Below are 26130 nucleotides of genomic sequence, written 5' to 3' on the forward strand. Positions count from 1 at the left end.
CTTAGGTAATCAGTAATCACAGGTGCTCCTCTGTTTGAATTGACGCATGAAGAAGAGGAAGAATACAGGCGTGAGGCCATTGAAGGCCAGGCGCATGCGTTCCTTTCATTAGCCTAGAAAAGACAAGATGAAAAGTTCAGTATGATATTGTTCTAAAAAAATACAGACAGACACTAACAAAACTACACTGTAACATAAATATTCAACACCAGTTTTCCAAAGACATTATTGGGGTAACAATGAAGTTAAATTCTATTCTATTATTTAGGCAAACATTTAGGAATAACCTACCTTTTTCCATATGAGGAACCCCTCCTCAAGAAACCTCTCGTTGACTGCAGCCTGTCTGTTCATTGCTTTAGCTAATCAGCTATCATTGTGAGGGCTGAAGCCGTGGCGCTCTCACAACGCAGTTGCTCCTTCTGCAACTCAAGCACATCGGCTGCTGCTTGTGTTTCTAAAACAATTCAAAACAGAAATTGGATACATCGTAAATTACAATACCTTCTTGACTACAACCGGTAACATTTATATTTCAAAAAAAATAGGATAATACATTGATACTTACATGTCTCAGTCGTATTTCTCTAAGTAAGTCAAACTTCCTTTCCTTTCCTTTCTTTATTTCCTTCCTTTATTTTCCAAAAAAACTACGTTGACACGAAAATGAGCAAAGAAAATCAATGTTTTTGTTTTTATGGAGAAAACATGGCGGCTGTCAAAAGTGCCACAGGTTATGAATTTCTTCAACGTTGAATTAAAAAGCCGTTTCTTGATACTTGCTATCGACACTAATTCCAACAAAATATATTGTAGGAACAAAATTATTTAAAACAATTAGTGGTAGTATTTATTATTTTTGCATGGCAATTAAAAAAATATAGTTTCATTCATTTCACTCAAGCCATCCAAATACGAACTAGCGATATGAAAACGAGATCAAAGTATGTGTGTTATGAATCGCGTTTTTGAACATTGCGGATTTCATCTCGTAACTCGTTCGTATCGCTTTACAAATATTTCGGTTGAGATGTGAATCGCGCCCCTGGTCAGTGGTCACAGAGAAACGCGAGAATATCGGATTCAAAAAGATAGAAATAAAAAAAGTATCAAATTTATAGAAGCAAATCACGTATTGAACCGAAAATTCAACGTTTCTTTGTTTTTTTGACAGTAACATCTCTTTAATGCTTTGCGATAGTTGAATTGGTTGTAAAATAAAAATCAATGCACGTTAATGTTAAACCAACAATTTAATCATAATCATTACAACTAACTATAATAGATTAATCTAATTAGATACCATAAACTGTTACGTTAAATCTACCTAAAGTTCTATTCTAGATAACTAACTACAAATTCCTACACATGAGTTAACAGTCGAAATTGTAATCTACTTAAGCAACTAGAATTATGAAAAAGGCATATTGATCTACACGCTATTTGCTCCTCATTGGTTGAAAATCTAATTTTCTGGTCAATTCCACTTCAAAAATGTAATACTTAAAAAACCTTAGTTTCTATTTCGTGTAACTATTTAAGATTTAAGGACAAGAAGCATGGCTGCGAATTATTATAGAACAGTCTAAGATCCTAGCAAAATGTTATCAGTTGAAACGGTAGTAGAGTTATGTAAAATATCCTCTTTACTCATTGAACGGTAATCGTTCAACTCTGCCCATGCCGGATCAGACTTTGCAATTCTTTTCCGTTCCTTAATTTTCGTATACAATAAAATAGATACCATTATAAAAAACACTACACATCCCAAGGAACAGCCTACAATCAGACCCATCCGTCGATCTAAGATAAGTGTTATATCGAATACTTTGTCAGGTTTGATTTTTCCGGGAGAGAATTTCTTGTTTGTATTAAATGTAATACATTCACTTGATGGTGAGTGCATGAGAATAGACGCCGCCACTTCTTGGTTTTTCCTCGTCTCTTCAGTTCCATTATACTTTAGATAAGTATTATTTGTTTCTATGATTTGTGTAAAGTCCTCCAGGTCCAATGGATCTTCATCTAAAGTAATAACGCACACGACGTAGTTGGCATTAGGTTCTAGGTCATTTAATCGCGCCGACACTTCATCACGCTCTAAGTTCTCTCGTTTCACCTGGAACAAGAAAATTTGTATTGTAATGCATGTCATGTACCTATCATTAATTATAACTTTGAAATTAATGTAACATACTTCAGAATCAATATCTTCTGCATAGTACAATAGTTGTAATGATTTTATTGCTGTCCGGTTTCTGATAAACCATGACACCGAGACTGAATTGTCTTTGTGTTTATCTATTGATAGTTGGGATATTATAGGTATGTCACACTTCTCCGTTGGATATTCATTATTTAAACATGATACAGCAGTAGGCTTTATTATCTTTGGGTGATCTTGAATCCAAACCCAAGTGTTGTCCTTTTCGCAGTTACAAATCATGATATTATCTGTAAAAAAACACACGTATTTGAAACTTTCGGTGTTTGACTTTTTCATTTGATGCAATTTGCATTTTAACTTCAACCCACCTTTGAGAGTTATTTCCTGAATATGACTTTCTATTGAAGTGAGTAATTCTAGAGAAAGATTGTGAAGCTTATTTCGGTCCAAATCAATGAGTGTAATTTTGTTTAAATTTCTAAACGCTGTTGCAGATATGTACTTAATGTTGTTGTATCCCAAATAAAATACTGTAAGTTCCTTGAGATGTATAAGGTCTTCATTCAGGATGTTTTGCAACTTATTGTGTGAAAGATCTAATAATTTTAAGTTTGCCAGGTCTTCGGTAAACGTCTCTATTGACTCAATGTTGTTATTTGATAAACATAGAGAAGTCAATTTTGTTAATCCACGAAAATTACTCGTCTTTAATTGCGAAATTTTGTTGTAGCTTAAATCCAAATCTTCTAACAAAGTTAATTTAGCAAAAGGACTTATTGAAAGACGTCTGAGTTTATTCAACTGAAGATAAAGATGTTGTAAGCTTAAAAACGAATCAAATTTAATATCTTCTATGCTAGACATGTTGGTAGCCGATAGTCGTAATTCGTATAAGTTCGCCATAAGTGAATTATTTACTAGTTTATTTGATGTGGTCCATGAAATAGTAGGATTTCTACTTATATCTATATTTATTAAGGTTGCACCAAAACCCGTGTAAGAAATATTGAAATAAAAGTGTATTATATTATTGTAGGTAATATTTAAATTCTGCAAGTTTGGAAAAGTTTCAAATACTACTGAAGATAAATTCTCAAGACGATTGTTACTAAGATCTAGGGAAATAAGTTGTAATAGTTTGATTTTCTTTTGAGCTGTTATTACTTTTAATTCGTTCTTTTTTAATATAAGAGTTTTGAGCTTTATTAACTTTTCAAAGCCACTCAATTCTAAACGTGGTAATAGGTTATCAGCTATGTCTAAAGTTTCTAAATATGTAAAATTGTGCAATGTGTTATAAGGTACAACATCAAGAAAATTGTTACTAAAGTTCAATTCTGAAATATGACTGCTAGAACTGAATAGTATATCAGGGATTGAGCTAATTATATTTTGAGCTAAATTAAGTTTCACAATATTTCTGTTGAACCTAAACGTTCCTGTAAAGATAGTTTCTATATTACAGTGCTCCAAATATAAGGTCTCCAGTAAAGGTAAACGAACAAAAGAATCTACTGGAAGTTGGTCAAGTATGTTGTATGAAAAGTATAAATGCTTTAATCCTGGAACATCAATGAGAAGTAAATCCGTTGATTTCAGTGAATTGTTCTTCAGTGATAGAATCTTTAAATTATTTAAACCATTGAAAGTATCTTCTTCTATAAATTGAATCTCACAGTTATCCATATACAGAGAACTTAATGGCAATCCTTGTTGAAAAATATTTCTATGCAAAGCTTTTAGAGGATTGAATGATAAATTTAGATTTCTTAATTTTCTGAGTGTGTGGAAAGCCATATCAAGAATAAAAACTATCTTATTGTTAGAAATATTTAAATCTTCTAACTCAGTTAAACCATAAAATGTATAATTGGTTATATTACAAATAAAATTATCTCTTAGATCTAAATATCTTGTTAAATTAAAATGTTGAAATGAATATTCTTCGATGATTGTAATAGCATTATTGTTAAGCTCTAAGCGAGTGATAGAACTAACGTCACCAAATGCATTTTTTGCTATATATTTGATATTGTTGCTTGTAATACTCAAAAAGTCTAAGTTAATCTGTAACGGTATCATAATATTACTAATTCCTGTTAAAGAGTTTGAATCTAGGTAAAGTGTGTGTAATTTAGAATTAATTTTAGGTAAAACGTCATTAAGATCTGTTAGGTGGTTGTTAGAAAGGCTAAGATATTTTAAATTTGAAAGAAGCATGAACGCACCGGGCTCTATGAAGTCTATCTTATTATCATGCAAGTAAATTTCCTCTACAATTGAAGAGTTTGAGAACACGTGTTTACTAATAAACTTAAGATTATTATTGTTCAGTCTAATTTCACTAAGCTTGACTAAAAATGAAAATGTGTTGTTTTCCAAATCAAAAAGAATATTATTGTCCAGTCTTAACTTGATCAATTTCTTATTATTTATAAAAATATTGTGTGGCACTTTATTAAGATAATTGAAATCTAAATGTAAATTAGTTAACATTCCTAAATTACTAAAGCTCTCAGTATGTACATTAAAAATCGAGTTTTTATCTAAATATATTGTATCTATTTTAGTTGAATTGAAAAATGAATCTTTTGGCACATCTAAAATATTATTATTAGTAAGTACTACTTCTGCCAAAGATGGCAGGTTACAAAACAATCCGTTAATGTGATGTAGATGATTGTGGCTCAAGTCTACAAAGACTAACTTCTTATTATTATGAAATAGATTGGGGTTTAAGATTTTGATCCTATTATGACTTACGTCTAAAGTTTCCAAATGAAATAGAGAGTGAAAAGCTCGGTAATGTATATTATTGATAAAGTTAAAATGAAAAGATAGAACTTTTAAGGACGGACAAAATTTTAGGCAGTCTTCAGAAATAAATTCAAAATTATTGGAGTTTAAATTGAGGTACTCTAAAGATACAAGGTCAGACTGTTGAACAATGGGAAAAGTGGACATGCTGTTCCACGCTAGCCGCAGGGACCGTAGATGACGTAGTTTCGATATGGCTGAGATAGGGAAAATTGATAAATTATTTTCGCTCAAATCAATTTCAGAAAGTGATAGCTCCAAACTAGTAAAAGCGGATTCGGATATATCGTATATGACGTTCCCTTTCATATTGAGTTTCATAAGCGGAAGACCGTAAAAGCTGTAGCCCGGTACACTCTCGATGAGGTTTGAAGTCAGGTCAATAGATATTAATTTGAGAAGGCCGGAAAATGTTTTTTGTGGAATGAATTGAATTTTACCGGACACAATGCTTAAAGTTTCAAGGCACTTCCTCAAATGCTCAAAACTGTCATCAGCTAAGTCCCGGAGGTTTGTTTGAGAGATATGTACGCGTTTGACACAGACTCCTGGAGGTATAAAATTCGGTCCCAAATATTCATCATCTTCATCAAGGTCAATCACAGACAAGGAATTTATGTTTGTTACATTTTTAAGTGTATTTTTAATATCTTTGGCGGTCGCTTCCTGGCAATCAACGAATACACCTGAAACAGAAGTAAGTTTCAATATTAGAGCTGATACACTCTGCTACAATTCCCATACATGAAAGGCTCTTCTCATGCGCGATTGCGCGTAGTGCGCAGGTTCGTGAGCACAACACTGTGCGAATTCTTTCATTGAATGTTACTTTACAGCAGTGTGTATTCGTCCTTAAACTTTGCTACTTTAAATATAGTGATGACATATATTTACTAAGAGCGACTTGCACAGACATATTAAATCTAGATTTAGTGTTAAACTTCGACTTAAGCCATAAATTTATATAGATTGACGTTTCTTAAATCGTGATTTGACACAAAATCTAGATTTATTATATTTGTGCAAGTGGCCCTTAGTGTGACATTAGAAAGGGTATTTAAGATTAAATTAACATAATATTTGTAAACCTCTGTAAATAAGAATTCACATTCTTACCATCTTCAAAATCGTAACATGAGCATTTACTGCTCACGAGGTCGCTGGGACACCCCAGGGTATTTTCAGCTCGCAAAATGGAAAATAAAACCAGTAATAACGGTATAATTTGCGGAACATCTTGTGATATTTTCCTTCTTTCATAGCATACAATTATATTCATAGTTACATCTTCACGTTGTCATTCACATCATGTTGATGTAGCGGTAGTCTGGAACAAAATTTACAAGTTAGTAGGTATCCCACTAATAATTAATCACATTTCTTCTACGATATGTGATTATGAAGCGTAGCGGACTGTAATTATGATGTGGATATAAGCCCTGGGGACGCTCGTAGCTCTTGGAGTAAATAAATACCTAACAATTTATTTGAACCGTGTATTTTCTCACACATATCAGAAACGGAAGTGGAAGTTTTCCATAGACAAACATATACATTTCATAGAAATTTTGTGTTGCTACATAGGTACTTGTATATTATATACGGTGTGCTTAATCACTCTAGGTATCGTATGGGTTAGATCGGGTGGCGACACCAAAATATGAAAAAATAATAACATCGAATCATTTACAAAGAAACTTCTCCGACCGGTTTGTAAGTGCTGAAAAGTTAAGGTCAAGTGTATCCCTTACCCGGAAGAACCTCTTAAAATATGTCACATTAAATCATGAAAAGATGAAATATTTTTTTCAGCTTAATGTTTTTATGTTCGTTTTTTTGTGACGTTGATGCCAAATGATGGCGTTTTGGCGCAGTGGTTAGTCCCGTGTTTGATACCCAATTGACCCAAAATATAGCTTTAGGGGCAGTTAGTACCTTATTACATTGCAGGTGTCAGTTAGCATTGTTGTAAATAAATGAATTCTGTATTTAATTTAATAGTTATATTTGTATCTGGAAGGGGTCAGATAATATATGCTTTGCATATTGTATATTGGCAATGTGTGTTCATTTATGACGACGTTATTTGACGAATCGTGGTCTCCACTACAAACCACGTTACTCGTACGCGTACTCACATCTGGGCCTCTAGTACGGGTTTTGCAATTTACGCAAACGAAAAAAGTTTTGGTTTTCTTCTGTCATCTGCATACATTATCTGTCAAAAGTTTCATGATAGTTTCCAGTATGTGAGAAAACTGAAACTTTTATAGTTTTCGTCAATCTATCAAATCTGTACTAGATCTACCGTCAGTAGCGCTTGAAACTAATAAAACGCATACAAATCCAGGTGAGCTGCCCATCGAATAACCTATTGAGAAATGTCACAGATATCGCCATTATGCCTTATTGCCAATCGTTTGCCCATTGATAATGCATAGCATAATTTACTCTTATATTCCCACGGTGTGTTTAAAACGTCAAACAAAATAAATAAGTAAGTCAGAAATCATAAAGGTCATAATCACTGGTGAACCCTTTTTGATATCGTTTGTATAGTTTAAAACGTGCCTTAAAGAAAATGTTCAAGCGCTACAAAACTGAGTTCTATAACTATAACTGTAGGTTTGAAATTGTAGAGAGTTCATTATAAATAACTCGTGTCTCCGCTGACCTAGACTCCAGGGGGGTCACTCTCTAAATCGACGAACGAACGAACGAGAATTGTCACTCAAATGGCTCGCTTATTACAACCAGATAGAGTCGTGGTTGCTTTTCCGAAGTTTCGGAGCGCTGAGCTAACTATGCCTCTATTTCGTTGTATTAAGCTCGCTGCTTGCATGGCCAGATGGCCACGCTAGTTTGTTAGATTTATGAAAAGCTAGACTAACCCCGGGTTCACTAACAGGATGTGCCGGGAACTTTCAATCTTGGATGCCGGAGGGAAATCCGAGCTCCTGTGTACAAATTTCTAAGACCTACACACTTGCCTGTATGTAGTAAAAAGTTAAAAATTGTTAAGGTTGATTTTTTTTAATCAAACTTATATAAATAAATGTCATATGGGTAGTGAGACTTACGCAATATTTAAAGACTATTTTATAATAAGTATGATGAGTAAATTAGGTACCTATCTGTCTTTATATGATACTAGCTGTTCCTGCAAGCTTCGCTTCGCCTTAAAAAGTTTTCCCGTAGAATTTCCGGGATAAAAAGTAGCCTATGTTTTTTCTCAGGGTCTAGACCATATGTATACCAAATTTCATTCAAATCCGTTCAGTTGTTTTGGCGTGAAAGATTAACAGACAGACAGACACAGTTACTTTCGCATTTATAATATTAGTTAGGATTAGGATTAGGATGTAGCTAAGACAAGCTTTAACTAAGGAAACACATACACAGTAAACCCCCTTAAGTAATTTAAAACCACTTTAAAATTGTATCTTCATAGATGCTTGATAGCATAAATAAATAAATAACATGACGTGGTCATACGATTAAGAACAGATACTGCGCAAGTGCGCATGCCCGACCTATGTCAATGTGACAACGACGCGGCATCGCGAGATAATTCTGAAGCTACATAATCTCTTGTTCTGCTATCTCAATTTTACACGGTTTTGGAAAATATGCAAACAAGAGAAATTATTTAAAAAAATATGTAAATTTGCATGGGACTTAATACAGCTTTAAATAAATGCGTCGTATGAATTAAATGGATGTATTTGTATATTAAGCATAATATTATAATTTATATTTTGTATCTACCATTTTTATTTTTGAACATAGGTAACATTAATCTTAATCCCGTGTATTGATTATCCAAACACGGTTTTGTACTAAAACTTTTTGTAAGTTATAAGTCACCTTGAGCTTAGATATAGTTAGGTCAGCTGCTCCTTTCTTCTAAATATTTAATTTTACAGAAGAGCTACATACGAATTCAATTCGATTAATTGATTATTCAGTCCAGCCAGTCGGAGCTATAATTTGACATTCAAAATTCAACCTTAACTTGACAACAATAAAAGCCGGAATACACTGACTGAACAATATTCGTAGATATAGCTAGGCTTCTTATAAATATACGTTTTATTCAATTGGATATTCATCAATGATTAAAATAAATAAATATATACGATATCATACTTATTTATATAGTTATATGATAAACTTATATCTTAAATATACGTGCCACAGTTTTTTAAACAAACAATAAACATATTTACTTTAAAATTACAAAAAAAAGAGACATACACAACTACTCGACGATAAAATATAAATTATACGAAATAAGAAAAAATATGACAAAATACTATTTCTTACCCAGAGTACCATAAAGTAACATAATATAAACATATAAACATAACAAACATATATAAACATAATATCTAGCAATACCTGCCACGGTTGAATTTCACAAATCTAAAACCTTTAAACAAACTACCAAGCTACAGCTAGCAAGCGCAATCCAAAAAAATTGACGCATCAAAAACTTAGCTCTATAAACTCACCTTTAAAATAAACAGCTACAATACAAAGCGTTTCTGCAGCTAATTACAGAGGGCACTTATCCTTGGGGAGTAGAGTTTATTTTAGCGTCACCGGCGCGGGGGGTCGGGAAGGGACGCGAAAGTGCGCGCTGGGCGCAAACCTCTATTGTAACGCGGAATAAAGAAATTTAGAATATTACACGCGGAATAAAGAAATTCAGCTGCGACTTTGAGCGGGAGCTGCCGGAGCTGACGTCATTAGGCGGGCTGGGTGGGTACTGCCGCGCGCGCTCTCTAGGTCACCGTCTGCCGTAGTGCTGCGGCAAACCAACCCGCCATTATTATATTTTTATGACGAATCAGCTTTTTGTTACGCCGCACTAGCTACGCGATAAAAGGGCCCATCCCACTACGCGAACCCTTTGATGTCAATCTCTATCCACTCAAAGTAACATTGCGATGTTATTGCCATCTTGCCGGCTCTTTGATGTATCTGTAAATATAAAGGCTTATATCGTAAGTAGGGTTTAGGCGTGTGCGGCCGGAATTACAATAGCTTGAGGTTGAACTATGCCGTGTCGATGTGTGGGTGACTGTGTAGTGAGTGTTGTGGGTTTTTAATTAAACCGAGGTGAGGTGAGGCAACCCTATGTTGTGTTCGCGACAACACCGACTTTATTCTCGGTCATAAAGTAGTGCAGCCCCGATCCTTGTCTTGATACTTGACACCCGCAGTCGTTAAGGCTAAGGCAGTTCTATAATGGTTCTATAGTACTATCGCATTGTTCGTGAAATGGATTGAGACCCTTTTTATTGGCTATTAATTTTAAACCATATTTGGATACGCATTAACCTACATTTTTCGTAATGACAACAAAAGTGGTAGTTTAGTGAACGCTAATAATATAATCTTTCTGTGTTTAGTCGCTCCGCACGGAATTTCGCTACGAAAATTTCATGACGTTTCACAATAAAATGAGTGACAGCGTGACATCACGCAATATGGTCTAGCCTTTATTCCCGTGTTTTCGTTTCGGTGTGTAATTCTGTCTAAATATTAAATTGGGTGGCTTGTTTCGTTTTTATTTAACCCCCGCCGGAGCCGCGCCGGCTGCGGGAGGTCAAGGCCACCTGTCCCAATTATATTTTTATTTTTAATTTACTAAAACCTGTATGTACCTACCTAACCAGCCATTTATCTTGTAAGATTGACATGTAATGATAAAAAAATACTTTTATGGGTTTTCTAAACTATTAGAATACTAGAGGGTGTAAGAATATGAGAACATAATAATATAAGTACTATAAACAAACATGTAGTAAAAAAACTCAATAGTTATTTATAATCGCATTGATAATATTTTTTGATTAAATACATGTACCCAAATAGTCAAAAGAATAAGAGGAGTACTTATCTGTGTATTTATCTATGTAGTCATTAAAAATATTTAGAATAAAGAGTTATGAAAACCACTTCCCAATTACTATACTGGTAGATTATGTAGATTAAAGTTAAAATCCAATTACCTTTCCAAGTTTTCAAAAGTTTAGATTGCTTTCAACTTTTTGTGGGGTTGAACCAACATTTTTAACATAAAAAGTTGATCCAAAGGTTTATATTTTTAATATTATCGATGCAGGGTGCAAACATACATCTGGTAATAATATTATAGGTCCGTCCGTATAATAAACAAAAACGAAAGTTGGTGACATAAAATTAGGTTATCTGGTAGAGATTGATTTGAGTAGTAAGGCAGCCTTTTTATAATATTTTATTTATAAGTTGTATTTTTAAAATATTTTCTATACTGGTGAAAAATAAAGAATATTTTATTTTATTCTATTCTAGTCAAAAATTATGTGGTATACTTAATGACACTTAAACTTAGGTACTGTATATAATATTTTTATGTTCCCCAAAAATATTTGTACTGTTGTGCACACCGGTTAAACATCGTGGTATGAGACATTTAACTCAAGCTCTACTAGCTAAGGCCGGGGTCTCCTATTTACTCCGTAGGTCGCGTCAAGTGTCACCGCCGTAGGCCGCGTCACGATGCTCACTACATCTACGCGCCAACGTCGGCGTGTGAGGGAGACCGCATCAGTACATTTCTATAGTGAGCATTGTGACGCGGCCTACGGCGTGACGCTGGACGCGCCCTTCGGCGTAAATAGGAGACCCTGGCCTAAGTAATTCAGTGCAGCAGTAGGTTGCAATTGAAACTACTGCTTCCAAGAGTCAACATTAATGAAAACATCTTAGGTACATACCTTCGACAAACAATACGAACTAGATGGTTTGTCTGTACAAAAATAAAGCTACACTCACGGGCAATGAAAAGGTTCCACTTACAAAATGCTGACACCAAACAACCTCAAGTTTTTCAAACTATTAATTAAAAATTTGATCTAAACATTACCGTTTACAGTTGGCAATATCCTGATGCTCTGTTAAATGTAGGTATTTTAATGTTGCAGAAGGCGCCATTAAGCTAGCCTTTTCCGTTTAGGAATAATTCGGTGCTTTTCTCAGTGGAACCTTTTCATTTCCCGTGAGTGTAAATACTGTCAGCATTTTGTTTACTGTACAACCGAGATAGACGTGTTAGTTCAACCATTGTACCAATTGACAAAATCAAAAATGTCCTACCTGAACTAATTCAAAATAGGAGCTTATTTGAGAAGTGTGGTGTTATTTTTCGAGATATTTGTTTTGCATCGACACTCCATCTAGTTCGTATTGTTCATCCAAGGTACATTTTAGCAAGCCCTACAAGACGTAATCGTTTGGAAAAAACCTTTATTGGGACCACTTATAAGTAACATGAATGGGATATAAGACAAGTATATCATGGACATAATGTTCAATTATAAAATGTTTGTCACGTAGGGATGGGCGGGGTACCCAGTAACACAGGTTTGTAACCTAGTACTGGGACCCTTGCAGCTTGTACGATTGATATCTAATTGAACAATAAACAATTTTGATTTGATTGATAATTATTCCTCCATGCTAGTGCTAGGTACCTTTCGAACTTTTCGAACTGCCAATCGGCTAAAAACGGAAAATAAGCCTGCCACTGTAATGCATCATAATAAATTAAGATTGATGCCGATTGACGGTCATGCAAAAATACAATTCTTCTTTAGGAGTTATATTTTACCGAAAAAAACACATTGTGTTGCCTAGCGGGCTTTATATCCAGAAAAGTGGTCACTCTAGCTTACGACATACCTACGAAGTTTTGGTGAGCTACTATGCTAAATACATCTTTATCTCGTTTCATTAAACGTATCGATTGCTAAATGCTGCCTTACCACCACCTGAAGGGCTAGTACGGGGTGCATTTAAGACGTGACAAAAGTTTTGCATCGCCGTTACTCACATCGCGCAGCTTCAAAAATGAGTGCCTCGGAGAACTTTTGCCACGTCTTTTTAGCGCCCTGTACTACAGGGCCTGGCCGACTCTTATGGGCCGTAAACAAGCCCAGTGTCATAATGTGCAATAGTGGTACGGTATCGCTCTCATAGATTCCTTTTTTGTCATGGAAGAATAACCCTCCGGTGTCAGCGTCGCCGTCGTCTCGTTACGTTGTTTGGAATAGCCCCCCTGTAGATCTGGGTCAGACGCTACTAGAATATTCGATGTCGCGGATTTTCCTCTATTCAATAGGATGATAACGATTCATTGCTGGCTCACCAGATATCCAGTTAGCAAAGTTTTACTTTTATTTTGGCTATGTTTTCATTTTGATTTTAAATTTATTTTGCGAGTGGCCTGTGTAATTCAGTACAATATAATAAAAGTTATTAAGAAAAGCTCCTGATTTGCTATTTACATAGGCGTTTTTACTGACAGAATACGTATAAATAAGTGCCTTTAGTAGATCAATTACAATGGTTTTTAAGTTTTTTTGTACCTAAAAAACTATTCACAATTGGAAATCAATTCCCTTCTACAAAAAAGCTGAATAAACTTATTGAAATGAATCTACTAAAGGTATATGATGTTTTCAGTATCTAAGTTATAAAACTACAAACAGGCAGCTAATTAATCATGTAATCAGAGGTATACGAATATCAAATTCCTATTAAGAAGAAGAAAAAGTAGGTGCCTAGAGTTACTAAACCACTTAATCCATTTTAAGCTATAAGCGAGCAAGAGTCCATAATGTTAGGGAAAATTGATAAAAAATTCAACAAAAACGACCCTTTACAGAGGTAATATTGGCAGACTCAGTCGTTCTAAGAGAAATTCAGCCAATTAAAACTTTACGACGAAAGGAGACTGTTGCCTAAACTTTCCAATGGATCGGACGTGTCGCCGTTGTATTCATCTGTTCACTTTTACTTGTCCTCTACACACACACACACACACACTCACGCCTTGTACTAATGTACTCCCTTGCGGGGTAGGCAGAGGTGCATTTCTGCACCCACTTTTCGCCAGAGTGTTATGTTAGTCCCAATGTAATAGGGGGCGGGCCTATTGCCATTTTACGGGCACATCCAAGACCCGAGAACAAATATCTGTGTTTAAACAAATATCTGCCCCAGCCGGGAATCGAACCCGGGACCTTCGGCTCAGTAGTCAGGGTCACTAACCACTACTGGCCTAACTTGTCCTCTAAAAATGGAAAAAAAATATTATACAGGGCGTTGCAAAAAGGGTATACTAAGCCGAAACCTACCGACAGTCCTCCAAAACTTCGTTTTTCGTAAGCTAGAGTGACCCTCCAGTCCATATTCTTATAAAGTATGAGCTAGAAAGTAGCTCAAAACTTGTTCGTTTTATGTATGGTCATCTTCAGTCATCGTTAAGCTCTGTTGCCAATTACATTGACTCGCGTGCAATTTAAAAGTTCCAGTAAGAGAATCCACCAAGTACTCCAAAACGGAAAAAGCTAGCTTAATGACGTCATCTGCAATATTGAAGGAATATTACCAACCAAAAAACTAAATATTGTGATAAAATTTTATTTATATAAATATATTTAAATAATTTAAGTTATTTAGAATCGGTACTCTGTAAGTGGAAAGAGCTTAACGATGATTGAAGCTGACCACTTAGGTACCATACATAAAATGAACACTTTTTAAGCTAGCCAGCATACTTTATAAGAATAGGAACTGTAGCTTACGCAAAAAGAAGTTTCTGAGGATACAACGAGATAGAGTCGTGGTCATCGCCGCGCTCCGTAGCTTATGAAAAACAGAGCTAATAAATAAATCATAAATATAAAAAATACTAGCTGTCCCCGCGCGCACCGCTTCGCCTTAAAAAGTTTTCCCGTGGGAATTCCGGGATAAAAAGTAGCCTATGTTCTTTCCCAGGGTCTAGACCATATGTATACCGAATTTCATTTAAATCCGTTCAGTAGTTTTGGCGTGAAAGAGTAACAGACAGACAGACAGACACAGTTTACTTTCGCATTTATAATATTATAGTTATGTAGGAAGTTAGGATTAGGATAAAGTTTATTTCAATAAAAAGAGATACAACAACGTTACAGACAAACTAGGTAAATCTAGATCTATGTATTATAACTAAATCTATATCAATGTAGAGAGCGGATTGCGTGACAATTCTTGTTTGGTCGAAAACCCGGGGGCTGTCGATTGAAACTTAATTTTTCGTAAACTAAAATGACCCTCCTGAATGTCCAACAGTAACGAAACCACAAGCCAGCCGAACAGCGCCCTAGCGGATATTCTACAAGGATTTCAAGTTACGTGCGGTACAAAGTTGATATATTTTCTACTAGATCGATATAGCGTGAGCGTACTGACCTGATTTACTTTCATGTGCGGCATTTAATACCTACTTATTTATTAAACCTTATGCCGGTGAGTGCGGTGAAATTCGGTGCGGTTATTTCGTTTATTTGCCGCATGGTAGATAAAGTTTTATGTGTGTTCTTTAAGGTGAGGTGTAAACAAATGCCGATAATTGAAAAAAAAAACTATAACTTGCATATGAATGCATTTTTCATAAAACTTCCAAGTTTCACGCCCTCTTCATTCTAATTCAAATGTTTTGAACCTACCTCTAAATACCCAGTACCTAGAATTTAGGATTAAATGTAAAACGCTAAAAACTTGGCTCTGAAAACTGATCAGAGGTGTCGATTTTCAGCTAAATTTACAAAAGTGACGATGATTTCGATTCTGAAGGCACAAATTCTAATTTTATAGAAATAAAACCTTAAATTCTTTGTTTCAAATTTGACTTCCGCCATCGTAAATCTCAATAAATGTCTCTCTTTTCCACTGGCAAAATTAATAGTTTGACATCGCTACTATTAATTTTTAGCCTTTAGAATCAACATAAATATCTCGGAAATTATCGCCTTTTTACTGAGGCTGGCCTATCAGCCCTCCAAGGCATAACTGACTTTTGGGACACCCTGTAAATATATCCTAGGTACTACTAAATGATAAACACCATAAAGGCCCATGTTGCTATTCGTCTGTGTTGTGGTGGGTGTTTGTCAGATTTTGCGTAATTAAACCGGGCCCTGATGTATTAAATAGCTTTACAGTCAGGCTGCTTCGACCACAATTGTATGGACTGGACTGCATTTTAATTCACCATTGCAATTTACACAGTATTGAAATAAGTTTATATCACCTACCTATGTTGCGATAAAATACAAGAGTGTTTATGGAGTGTCCATGTGTTATTTATTAGTGTTTTGCTGCTTCATAAGTACGTCGTTGCACAATTAGAATCAATGAGATTAATCCTTAATGGTGAATCCCTGAATCTTGTGGTGTTTTTCTGTTATTGTCTGGTATCGAAAGTTAAAAAGCAATGATAAATAAACTTTAAGGTTTAATATAAGGTTTTTAGGTTTAATTGGAATAAAATTAATTGCAGTCGATTTTTGCATATTGCAGTAAAAACTCAATCTTGTGAGCAAATATACATAAATGTTGTATGTTTCCCAAAACAAACGAACAATAAAATTACATGCATATTCATAATTGCATATTCACTGTGCTTTTTCTCTTAACTGATTCAAAGTAGAATGTGAAGTAGAGTTGCTTCGTGTCACGTATTTCCATAACAGATTTCAGGCAAAATACAAAGCACCTAATTATTGTGTCTGATACACTTTGTATGCGCATAATTAGTACAAAGGGAGCTTTTTGATAACGCCAAGAGTTTGATGTTAGTGATCGCGTCGACTTACTTTAACATACACTCACGAGCAATGAAAAAGTTCCACTTACAAAGTGTCAACACCAAATGACCCAATATTTTTAAAACATTATTTTAGAATTTGATTGTTTTTAGTGAGTGACATTCTAATGCGCTGTTAAATATATTTCAACTTGCTGTTCCCGCGCGCTTCGCTTCACCTTAAAAACTTTTCCCGTGGGAATTCCGGGATAAAAGTAGCCTATGTTCTTTCCCAGGGTCTAGACCGTATGTATACCAAATTTCATTCAAATCCGTTCAGTAGTTTTGGCGTGAAAGAGTAACAGACAGACAGACAGACACAGTTACTTTCGCATTTATAATATTAGTTAGGAGTTAGGATTAGGAAGGATTGGCAGACGACGTCATGAGGTTAGTTTTTTTCCGTTTAGGAGAAATTTGGCGCTATTGCAACTTGAACTTTTTCATTGCTCGCGAGGTGAAAGAGTTGAAGTCATGTCATTATCGATGGATACTGTTTTGCTAACCATAGCCAAATTTTAGGTTTCAGGTACGAGTCTGAATTATAGGTTGTGTGTGTATGTAGATAGAGGTATATTTAGCCTACGGCTCGTGCTATCGAAGTCGGTCTAGCTAGGGAAATGGAACAGTCTGATTACTACGGGGATTTGAAAATAGTTTATTTCTGTTCAGCTACTTCGGTATACATTTTTAAAGCTCACTGCGGGATTGGAGGCCTGCTGAGGAAGGCGAAGTGATTTCGTAGAAGGTTTGAGGAAGCATATTGGACCATTAAATGAAGGCATGTAAGGGTTTTTCTATCTGTATCATTCCATAAGAGGCTGAAGTAACTTGACAGTACAAGTTAAGTAATTTATAATGAGCACCACATTATTATATACTTACCTAGGTACCTACCGCTGTTAAGTTTTGTAGCAGTTGGTTCTCACTATTTGCCATTTATTCTATATACATTATTTCTACTTATACCTAGAATTATATAACGAGTCATAAATAGCGCAGCAGCGCGTTCCGATACTTATTTTTTCGTAATCTGGAGTGACCTCTATGACGCAACTCGCTGCTCTTTACCCCTGAGGCTGCATATCAATCGAATTCGCAAATCCAACGCCAAAAACAACTGAAAACTTCGAAACTTCCCCGAACATTCTTCCAATATCCAGAGCACTCTAACTGTAGCAGTTTATTACAATCTAAACAAGCGAAGGATTTGCAAGGCGGCGCGTGACGTGATGGAACAAATAAAAGCCCACTTAATTCGGTGATCCCTGTGGAAATTTATGCTGCGTTGTATCCCCTTAATGCCTTGGCCGTGCCATCGCGTACGCACAGGCCACTCCGCAATAACTCTGCAAATGGTTAGATCCAACAATCCAATTGAGAGGTGTAAAACTGTTAGTGGCTATTTCAGATTCGGAGTGCTCGAATCATTGACGCGACTGTTATAGATAAACGGATTCGATGAATAATATATAAGCGTTATTTGCACTAAGTGCTAGCCTGGATGAGGTTTATCATGCCGCTAATAATGGAATGAAATACCACTCTCGAAACGTAAACCTTATTATATTCGTAAGTAAACTAGTTACCAAACAAAATTTAATACTTAATTGCACAAATATAAAATAAAAGTATAAGTACAAAAGATGCACTTAACGCTAAAAGCATTTTCTACCAGCCGACGTACAGGAGAGGACCATAGAAAAATCAGTAAAAACCTATTGCTTAAAAGTGCATTACCTACTTCATACAAAGTTTTCTATATTATTATGCTATTCTGACTTTTCTCACTATCAATTGGACAGTCAAAAGAAATAGGTATAATGTGGCAAGTTACTTGGCGACCCTCCTTGCGGGGTGAAAGAAGTGGCGGGGGCGAGGTAGCACGTCATGCTACACACGTAGAAAAGTGTGCCCGGATTAATCTCGCGATAGCTTGTAACTATTTCTGACGTAAGTAAAATTTTATTCTATGAGTGTTCCCGTAAATGTCATATTTAGCTTAAAATTTATAGTTTGACAGCATTAACATTTTGGATGTTTACCTTCAGAATAAATAATTTGAATTTATTTATGTAAAAGTGTTTTATTTTATAAATCAATTATCCATGTCACTTTCATGTTCACTCTCTGTTTGAACTTGTTCATCGTCGTCGTCATCCTCATCTTCATCATCGTTTTCATTAACTTCAATTATAAATCTAAGACAAAAACCAAAAAACATTAACCTACTTTGAAGTATAATGTACTAGAGTACGCCAGTCATATTAGTTCAGTGTACACCTATAATATTTTATGTTCAATTTACATTAAATTATAAATAAACAATAACATACCTGTCCAATACATCGTCAAATACTCTATCAGATTTATAATATTCGTCTTAATTTTTTATGACATGGTCGTCACAATTTCTCCACTTTTCAGGCGAATAATTAGAGAAAAGCAACTCTTAAGTCTTTTATCTCTTTATCTAAGTTAGAGTCAATCGACGTTCTTGCGAGCTCGCCTTTCACGTACCGCCACACAAGTTCAATAGGATTTAATTCCGGGTGGTATGGGGTAGGCGAAGCACGATATGACCATTTTCTTTCAAAATTTCATCAATTTTGTAATTTTTCTCTGTGTTTTGCTCATTAATTACCTACTTTCATTGAATCACATAAATTTTGGTTGCTTTCCTAGTTACAAGAACTGACAACTGACGCACTGTCATATGGACTCTTCGTCTTTGTTGTTTACTTTTTCGTATCTGACTGCGCAGTACCAACCTTTAGCCGCGTAGCATGACTGATCCGGTACGCTGTTCTACAAGAAGCCCCTATATTGAGACATTATACGATTTGTTGTTTTTAACGTTATTTTGTTGACGAATTATAGATACCTAATAATAATATAATGATAATATTAAAAAGGCCTCAACACTCATCCTAAGACGGTCTCAGGATCAATGATCTCATGTGGGTCGCACTCAAATTATGACAGACTATATAAGACATGTGGCCGCCTCGGCTGCGCCGCCGAGACTGCCGTAACAATGACATGCAGTGCACGCGTTGCCCTTCACCGGAATCACCGGTACCCCTCCCGCTACCCGCTGTCGTCTTGGGTACCTCGTCCCCTCCGCGTCTTTCACCCCGCAAGGAGGGTCGCCAAGCAACTTGCCAATCTATAGGTTCTCCCGAAATGAGAGCCAAAATCTTTGTATACACTAACTTTTTTATCACCAACTTTGCATACCTTTCCTTAATCCCTACTCAGGTAGGTAGAATAAAGTTCAGCTCATTTCCCATTAATATTTATAGATGCAGAGCTAATGGCACAATCTGTGTTCACGTTCGCACGTCGCTATGAATCAAAATTATAGAGCGTTTAACTGTCTAATTAGTCTGAGGTTAAATCTACATCAGTTCTGAATATTTATTCCATTCGCCGGGTCGTAAACGCAATTAACTTCACATATTGCAATGCAGTACTTATTTGCTGGCATAAATATCTACCTATACAGGTTTTATTTCAATGTTTATGGGAAATTGAGTTTTCAATGGGTTTCAGTATTGGATCTGGTCATATTTATATTCGTATAGAAATGACCTATTATGACCGTTAAACCTAAATTAGCGAATGTTGAGGACAAGAAAGTTTACAGAATAATATAATCCCTTTTAATTTAAACTAGCTTTTCCCGCGAGCTTCGCTTCTCCTTAATAATTAAGTTAACAGACACATAAAAAAGGACTCAATAAAATTATAACGTGGAAGTAGCCGAATCACGTCCACAGCTACAGTAATTGGCGCAGCAATAACAAGCGGGTTAATTGGTCGAGTCACCGGTGAAATAGAAACGAGTGGCGCCCCCTGGCGACCATCGCACCGTCTTAAGTCTAGTCACGTGACCGGTGTAATTTTAAAAGGGGCGATTGTAAAATAGTCAGCATCGGTCTTCTAGCCACCCACCTCCCCCCTAGAAGATCAACTAAATGTACTAACTTTTCCCATTTCTACTCACATTGTTCCCGTTAAGTTTGTCGCCGCTGCAGATTATAGGTACCTAGACTACCTAGGTGTACCTAGAAAGAGGTAGTTTTGGAACTGCTAATTACAGGTGCTTTCATTAGCGAGTTAGGTATATCGTTGGGGCCAATCTTGCCGACAAGTTGTTTAAGCCGAGCAAAGTGGGGATTTGTACAATTTATTCATAGGAGTCTGTCTCGGGCTGTGGGTTTGCCAGATGAATAATTGCTTGTCGCCGTTGTACTGGGATGTTCTTTGCTCGGGCCAAATTTTGTTCGCGGGTATCAAGTGAACAGGGTGTTGTAAAATTGTAGGTATATTAAGCCGAAGGAATCGGGGGTGTTGATTATTAACTCTGTACTTTTGCTTTAGGACTTTGGAAAAATAGTTTTTCATAGAATCCATGATGGCCACGTAGAGTTTTAGTAACTTAGGACATAAAAAGGTTTAGAATGATCCTCTAAATTACCCTCCTTCGGTTTACCACACAACTTTTGAACACACTGTATATTTCACTACGAAAAAAAAAATACGGAAAGTTTTTGCCGACAAAACCCAGTGTCCAGTCCCATTCCATTTCACGACCATTTCACACAATCAACACACCCTCATCGTCGGTAAACAAAGGAACTGCGAAAAAAGGTTGAGTCACTAAGCATGTAAGCCTTCATGTGCAATTTAATAACCAAAAACTGCAAAGGATAAAGGCTGGTTGGGGCGTGAAGTCCGCGGATAGACCGTGTCGGCGCCAGGCCCGCGACAGTTTGTGACCGCACGCGACAACGCCATCTAGTGGCAGGAATACGCACCACTTGGCCTTTTTTTTTTGGATAAGCTTTTAAATGAGGTCAGCTTTTTGTTAATATGTTTTTGTTTTATTGATAGAATTTAGACGACCGAATGGCGTAGTGGACGACCGAATGGCGTAGTGGTTAGTGACCCTGACTACTGACCCGATGGTCCCGGGTTCGATTCCCGGCTGGGGCAGATATTTTTTTAAACACAGATATTTGTTCTCGGGTCTTGGATGTGCCCGTTAAATGGCAATAGGCCCGCCCCCTATTACATTGGGACTAACATAACACTCTGGCGAAAAGTGGGTGCAGCAATGCACCTCTGCCTACCCCGCAAGGGAGTACATTAGTACAAGGCGTGAGTGCGTGTTTTTTTTTTTTTTTTTGATAGAATTTCGTTTTGAAGTAGGTAAGTACAAAAACATTATCGAAGTATTATTATAGTAATTAGTGAGTAATAAGTAAGTACTCTTACAAAATATGCAGGAAAGTACATAATGTAAAATATGCTTAGGCCACGAAAGATCGGCTTTTGTTTCTTTCAAAATGTTTCCACAGAAAAGAAATGTACGACGTATATTGCTCCGCAAAAGAGTTTTCGATTTTAAACCTCCATATAGATATTTTAAAATTCTCTACTGAAATCCAGTCTACTTCAGGTCCATATGTCTCATGAATTATTCAGGTGGTGCCATGCCGTGTCTCGTACGGTGACATATATGTACGTACCAGTGGGAACAACAAGAATGCAACTTTACCTTCTTCGTATATTTATTTACGCTGCCTAAGAAATTATTTTAGCTTTTTTCTTCTTCAATTATTTAATGGTATGAAATTGGAGGAGACGCTGGAATATTATAAATTATGCCACTGGCAAACATTGACATTATATGGCTTTACTAAATATGATCAGGCAGTTCGGCAGACCTCGGTTTTTGTCTGTCTACTAGCCGTCTAAGGACGTTGTTTGAGCTTTAAGTATTACTTAGTAGGTACATACCTGAGAACTTGGGTACCTAAGGCGGGCACGGGTTAGTTATGTGTTTCATTGTTGAAAGTAAATTTAAACTCACGTGATAGGTCGAGAGTCGAGGACCGCTTCAGCTTCGTTGTTTGAGTTCATTATTTACCTCTGGCTGGTCTGACTGGCTCTGACTCTAACATAACATAACTTTTTTTTCTGATAACGTTATTATTAACGTGTTTGTCAACCTAGTGTAAGTTTATAAGTGTAATGTCGTAAGCTATAGGTTTTCCCAATAAAGAAATTAAAATTATATATATATCTACCTAAGTGTCCTAGTAAGGTAGGCATTACGGGGCGCAATCTGAAATGGAATATAAAAATGTGTAAAGCGTAAACAGAATTTTAAAGCCTACACTCTCTGAGCTCGAGGTTTCGGTGCACTCAACACAACTCCCAATTTCCAACTCTTTCTTACATCTGAAATATAACAGTTAAGCCTGCTGTACACGTTGGCTTGAATTGGTCGACCAAAGCGAGTTAAAAGAAAATTGATGCAAGTGTTTTTACTACATCTGAGGTCATGTCACAATTATTGTATGTAGATGAAAATCCTACAAAGTGAGAATTGAAGTGAAAAATTAAGTACCTATTACTAGCCAATCTAAGGGTAAGCTAATCAATGGCAAGACAAAACAAAAACACTCACAAGCAATGAAAAATTTCCAGTGACGTATGGAACGTCAATGGCAGATAGAACTTTTTCATTGCTCGAGAGTGTATCATGACCATGCTGGCATCCGACTTGCGTGTGTCCTGGCTCCACCAACCAGACGAGTGACGAGTAGTGTTGCCCAAATTCAGTCTTGGTCTTGCAGTCTTGGTCTTGTTCTTGCGTTTTTGCAAGACCAAGACCAAGAACAAGACCGCGTATTTTTAGCAAGACCAAGACCAAGACTGACCGTGCAAGACTTGAGCAAGAACAAGACATAGCCTGCAAGACTCTTGCGTCTTGCAGAGCGCTATTTCACTGAGTAGTTACGTGTAACAGTTCGGTGTATAGGTAAGTACGCTTAGGAATTCTATGATATGCAAAAAACTGTATCAAAGAAAATGAAAAACTGGACCTATGCGCATTACGACTAATACCATAAACATAGCGAATAAAAAAAAATCTATTAAAATCAAAAAGTAAACTTTAATAAATAGTAAGAGACTAATAGGTAATTGCAAGACTTGCAAGACTCTTGCTGCAAGACCAAGACCAAGACCAAGACTGGGAGCGCAAGACCATGACCAAGACCAAGACCAGGTGTATTGGCGCAAGACCAAGACCAAGACCAGGTGTATTAGCGCAAGACCAAGACCAAGACTGGCTAAGTCTCGTCTTGTTCTTGCATTTGGGCAACACTAGTGACGAGGGCCCGACAACCATCACAAGTCTGTGTCCACACATTGGGCATTTGCCAATTGCCATGACTCGTCGAGACTCGGCCAACATGTATATCAGGCTTTAGCTTCGTGAGTACATCGCGTCTGTTGGCAATACAAACAATGGAACAATCATCGGGGGACGCAGCTCCAGAATAAAACTGCACCTTCCACGCTGAACCCTCTTAGAATTTTCATAGAATATTTCAGAACCGTCGGATAGCCTTATAAACAGGGTGGAAAAATATCTCGGGCATTGAAAGGAAACTATTAGCTTAAATCTGTTAATTTTCTCATTTTACTTTTTAAAGGACATATTTATCTCGAAAACAAACAATCAATATTATATTATTTATAATCTCTTACAAATATTATTGCCCGTACACAAAATTATCCACGCTTTTGGTTTTCGATTCTTCGGCATAATAGTAAATATGACCACTGTCCATCGATCCAATTATTATGCATTATTCAATATTTTTATTCCAAAAAGCTTTTACTGCAAAAAATCTTCAACTACACATTTAAAATGTACGTTGATAAAATTTTCATGAAAACCATTCCACTGTATACATTTCCATATTAAAATAATTTACGCAAATCTACCACGGAAGGATAAATACTTGTTCGTTGACAAAAATAAATAATATTAAATGTATTGTTATGTTTCAATAACAGAAAACGTTTATTTTATTTAACTTAAGTATAAGGATTTACATTACAGTCAAATTTACGTGCGGTTAGTTAAATAATACAGTAACTAGGTATTTGAAAAAATAATAATAACATCATGCTACTATAAAAATTGCTATTGTGGAACCTTGTCGAATTAATGTTGACGTGACGTAAAACTGACGTGAAACAAAACTGATAGTGAAAAGTAAAATAATAGATATTATTATGTTGTTTGAAGCTTTATGACCCGCCCGCTATGGAAAAAAAAACGGCCGGGCACAATAGCATTTATGGGTTTTTATACATCAAATTATCACCACATACACCTGCCTATACATTAACCTACAGACATGACAAAGAACAAGCCCGCTACACAAATCCTCAACCCCTGTGTTGAATGTCGATACATATTGATGAATGTTCCGTCGGCACGCACCAATTTTTGTCAGGTGTTGAGCTGTCACACTTGATTTACAAGCCAAGCGGCGCAGGTTAGGATGTTTTCACATTTTGCTAACGTTTTCCCGAATGATTCCTTTAACGTATCCGTTAAGCACCAAGGGAAAATAATGCTATCTGACTTAAAAAATATGTTTGCAATATGAAACAAATTAAGTTAATGTTATTTATTAGGTATTTATAAAGATAGACAGGTTGTTATAGAGTATAATATTACAGGTAGTATGGATTTTGCTAAATCATTATTTAAGATTAGCCAGATCGCACTCGTAAAGATGTAAAGTTTTTTTTTGTGTAAAATGAAGAATCCATGTACTTAAACAAAATGGAAAATGATTATCATTTGACATTATTTAGCACAGTTTAGGTACATTATCAAAATACATGTTTGTAGATTGGTTTGTAGCCGCTTAGGCATTCTAGGAATGGCGCTCACAGACCGTAACTATGTTTATTATGTTTTCAACCAAGTACCAAGTGTGGGAAAGGCCTAGTGTAGTCGAGGCCTAAATGGTTGGAGCACACTAAGATATATGGCCGGATAAACTGAGGTGCCATGTTCCCGGCTTACTACTCAGATGTATGGGACATTATCATGCACTGCATTAGAAATCCAACAGGCTATTCTGGGATTATGATGTTTTATGAAGTTGTTATACGGTTGTCTCGTTTGGGAGTGAGCGTGACGTGGAATGGTGATGCTAGCGGAGTATAAAGCCTGATTCACACACAGTTCACTTCACTGTTTAGTGCGCGTGATAAGTAGAAGTACATTACGGGGTATGTGTGGTATAGATTTGTATACAGTTTTGCAAGTTTTATACAAGGAGCCCAGGAATGTACACCTATTTTAATACCGCATTAAACAATACACTCACACTAATCTGATACAAACTCAGAAACAGCGAAAATTCGTATTCGTATTTTGTTTTCAATGCTCCCTGTTATACGAGTGATTTTATGAAATGATACAGTATACAGTTTACCCTATACAGATACTATTTTTATAGAACACGGATGAAAAAACATTATACATATAGCTTTTCGCTTTATCATCAAACTACCATAGAGTACAAGGTTTTGTAAAGTCAAGTTTTTGCTCTGTTTATTAGAATTCTAACTTAGT

The 26130-nt window shown here is 36.1% G+C and overlaps 1 protein-coding gene across 1 annotated transcript; it reads right to left on the reverse strand.

Moving 5' to 3' along the window:
* Window positions 1-1234: 1234 nt before the first annotated feature.
* Window positions 1235-10082, reverse strand: LOC105397779 (chaoptin). Its single transcript, XM_038108236.2, has 5 exons — window positions 9499-10082; window positions 6101-6311; window positions 2536-5670; window positions 2198-2454; window positions 1235-2119 (listed from the first exon to the last, which is right to left on the reverse strand). Exons 2-5 carry the CDS (start codon window positions 6261-6263, stop codon window positions 1586-1588), a joined length of 4089 nt encoding a protein of 1362 aa, XP_037964164.2. The 5' UTR covers window positions 6264-6311; window positions 9499-10082; the 3' UTR covers window positions 1235-1585.
* Window positions 10083-26130: the final 16048 nt, after the last annotated feature.

This window comes from Plutella xylostella, chromosome 9 (assembly GCF_932276165.1).
Source record: "Plutella xylostella chromosome 9, ilPluXylo3.1, whole genome shotgun sequence".
Classification (NCBI taxonomy): Eukaryota; Metazoa; Arthropoda; class Insecta; order Lepidoptera; family Plutellidae; genus Plutella; species Plutella xylostella.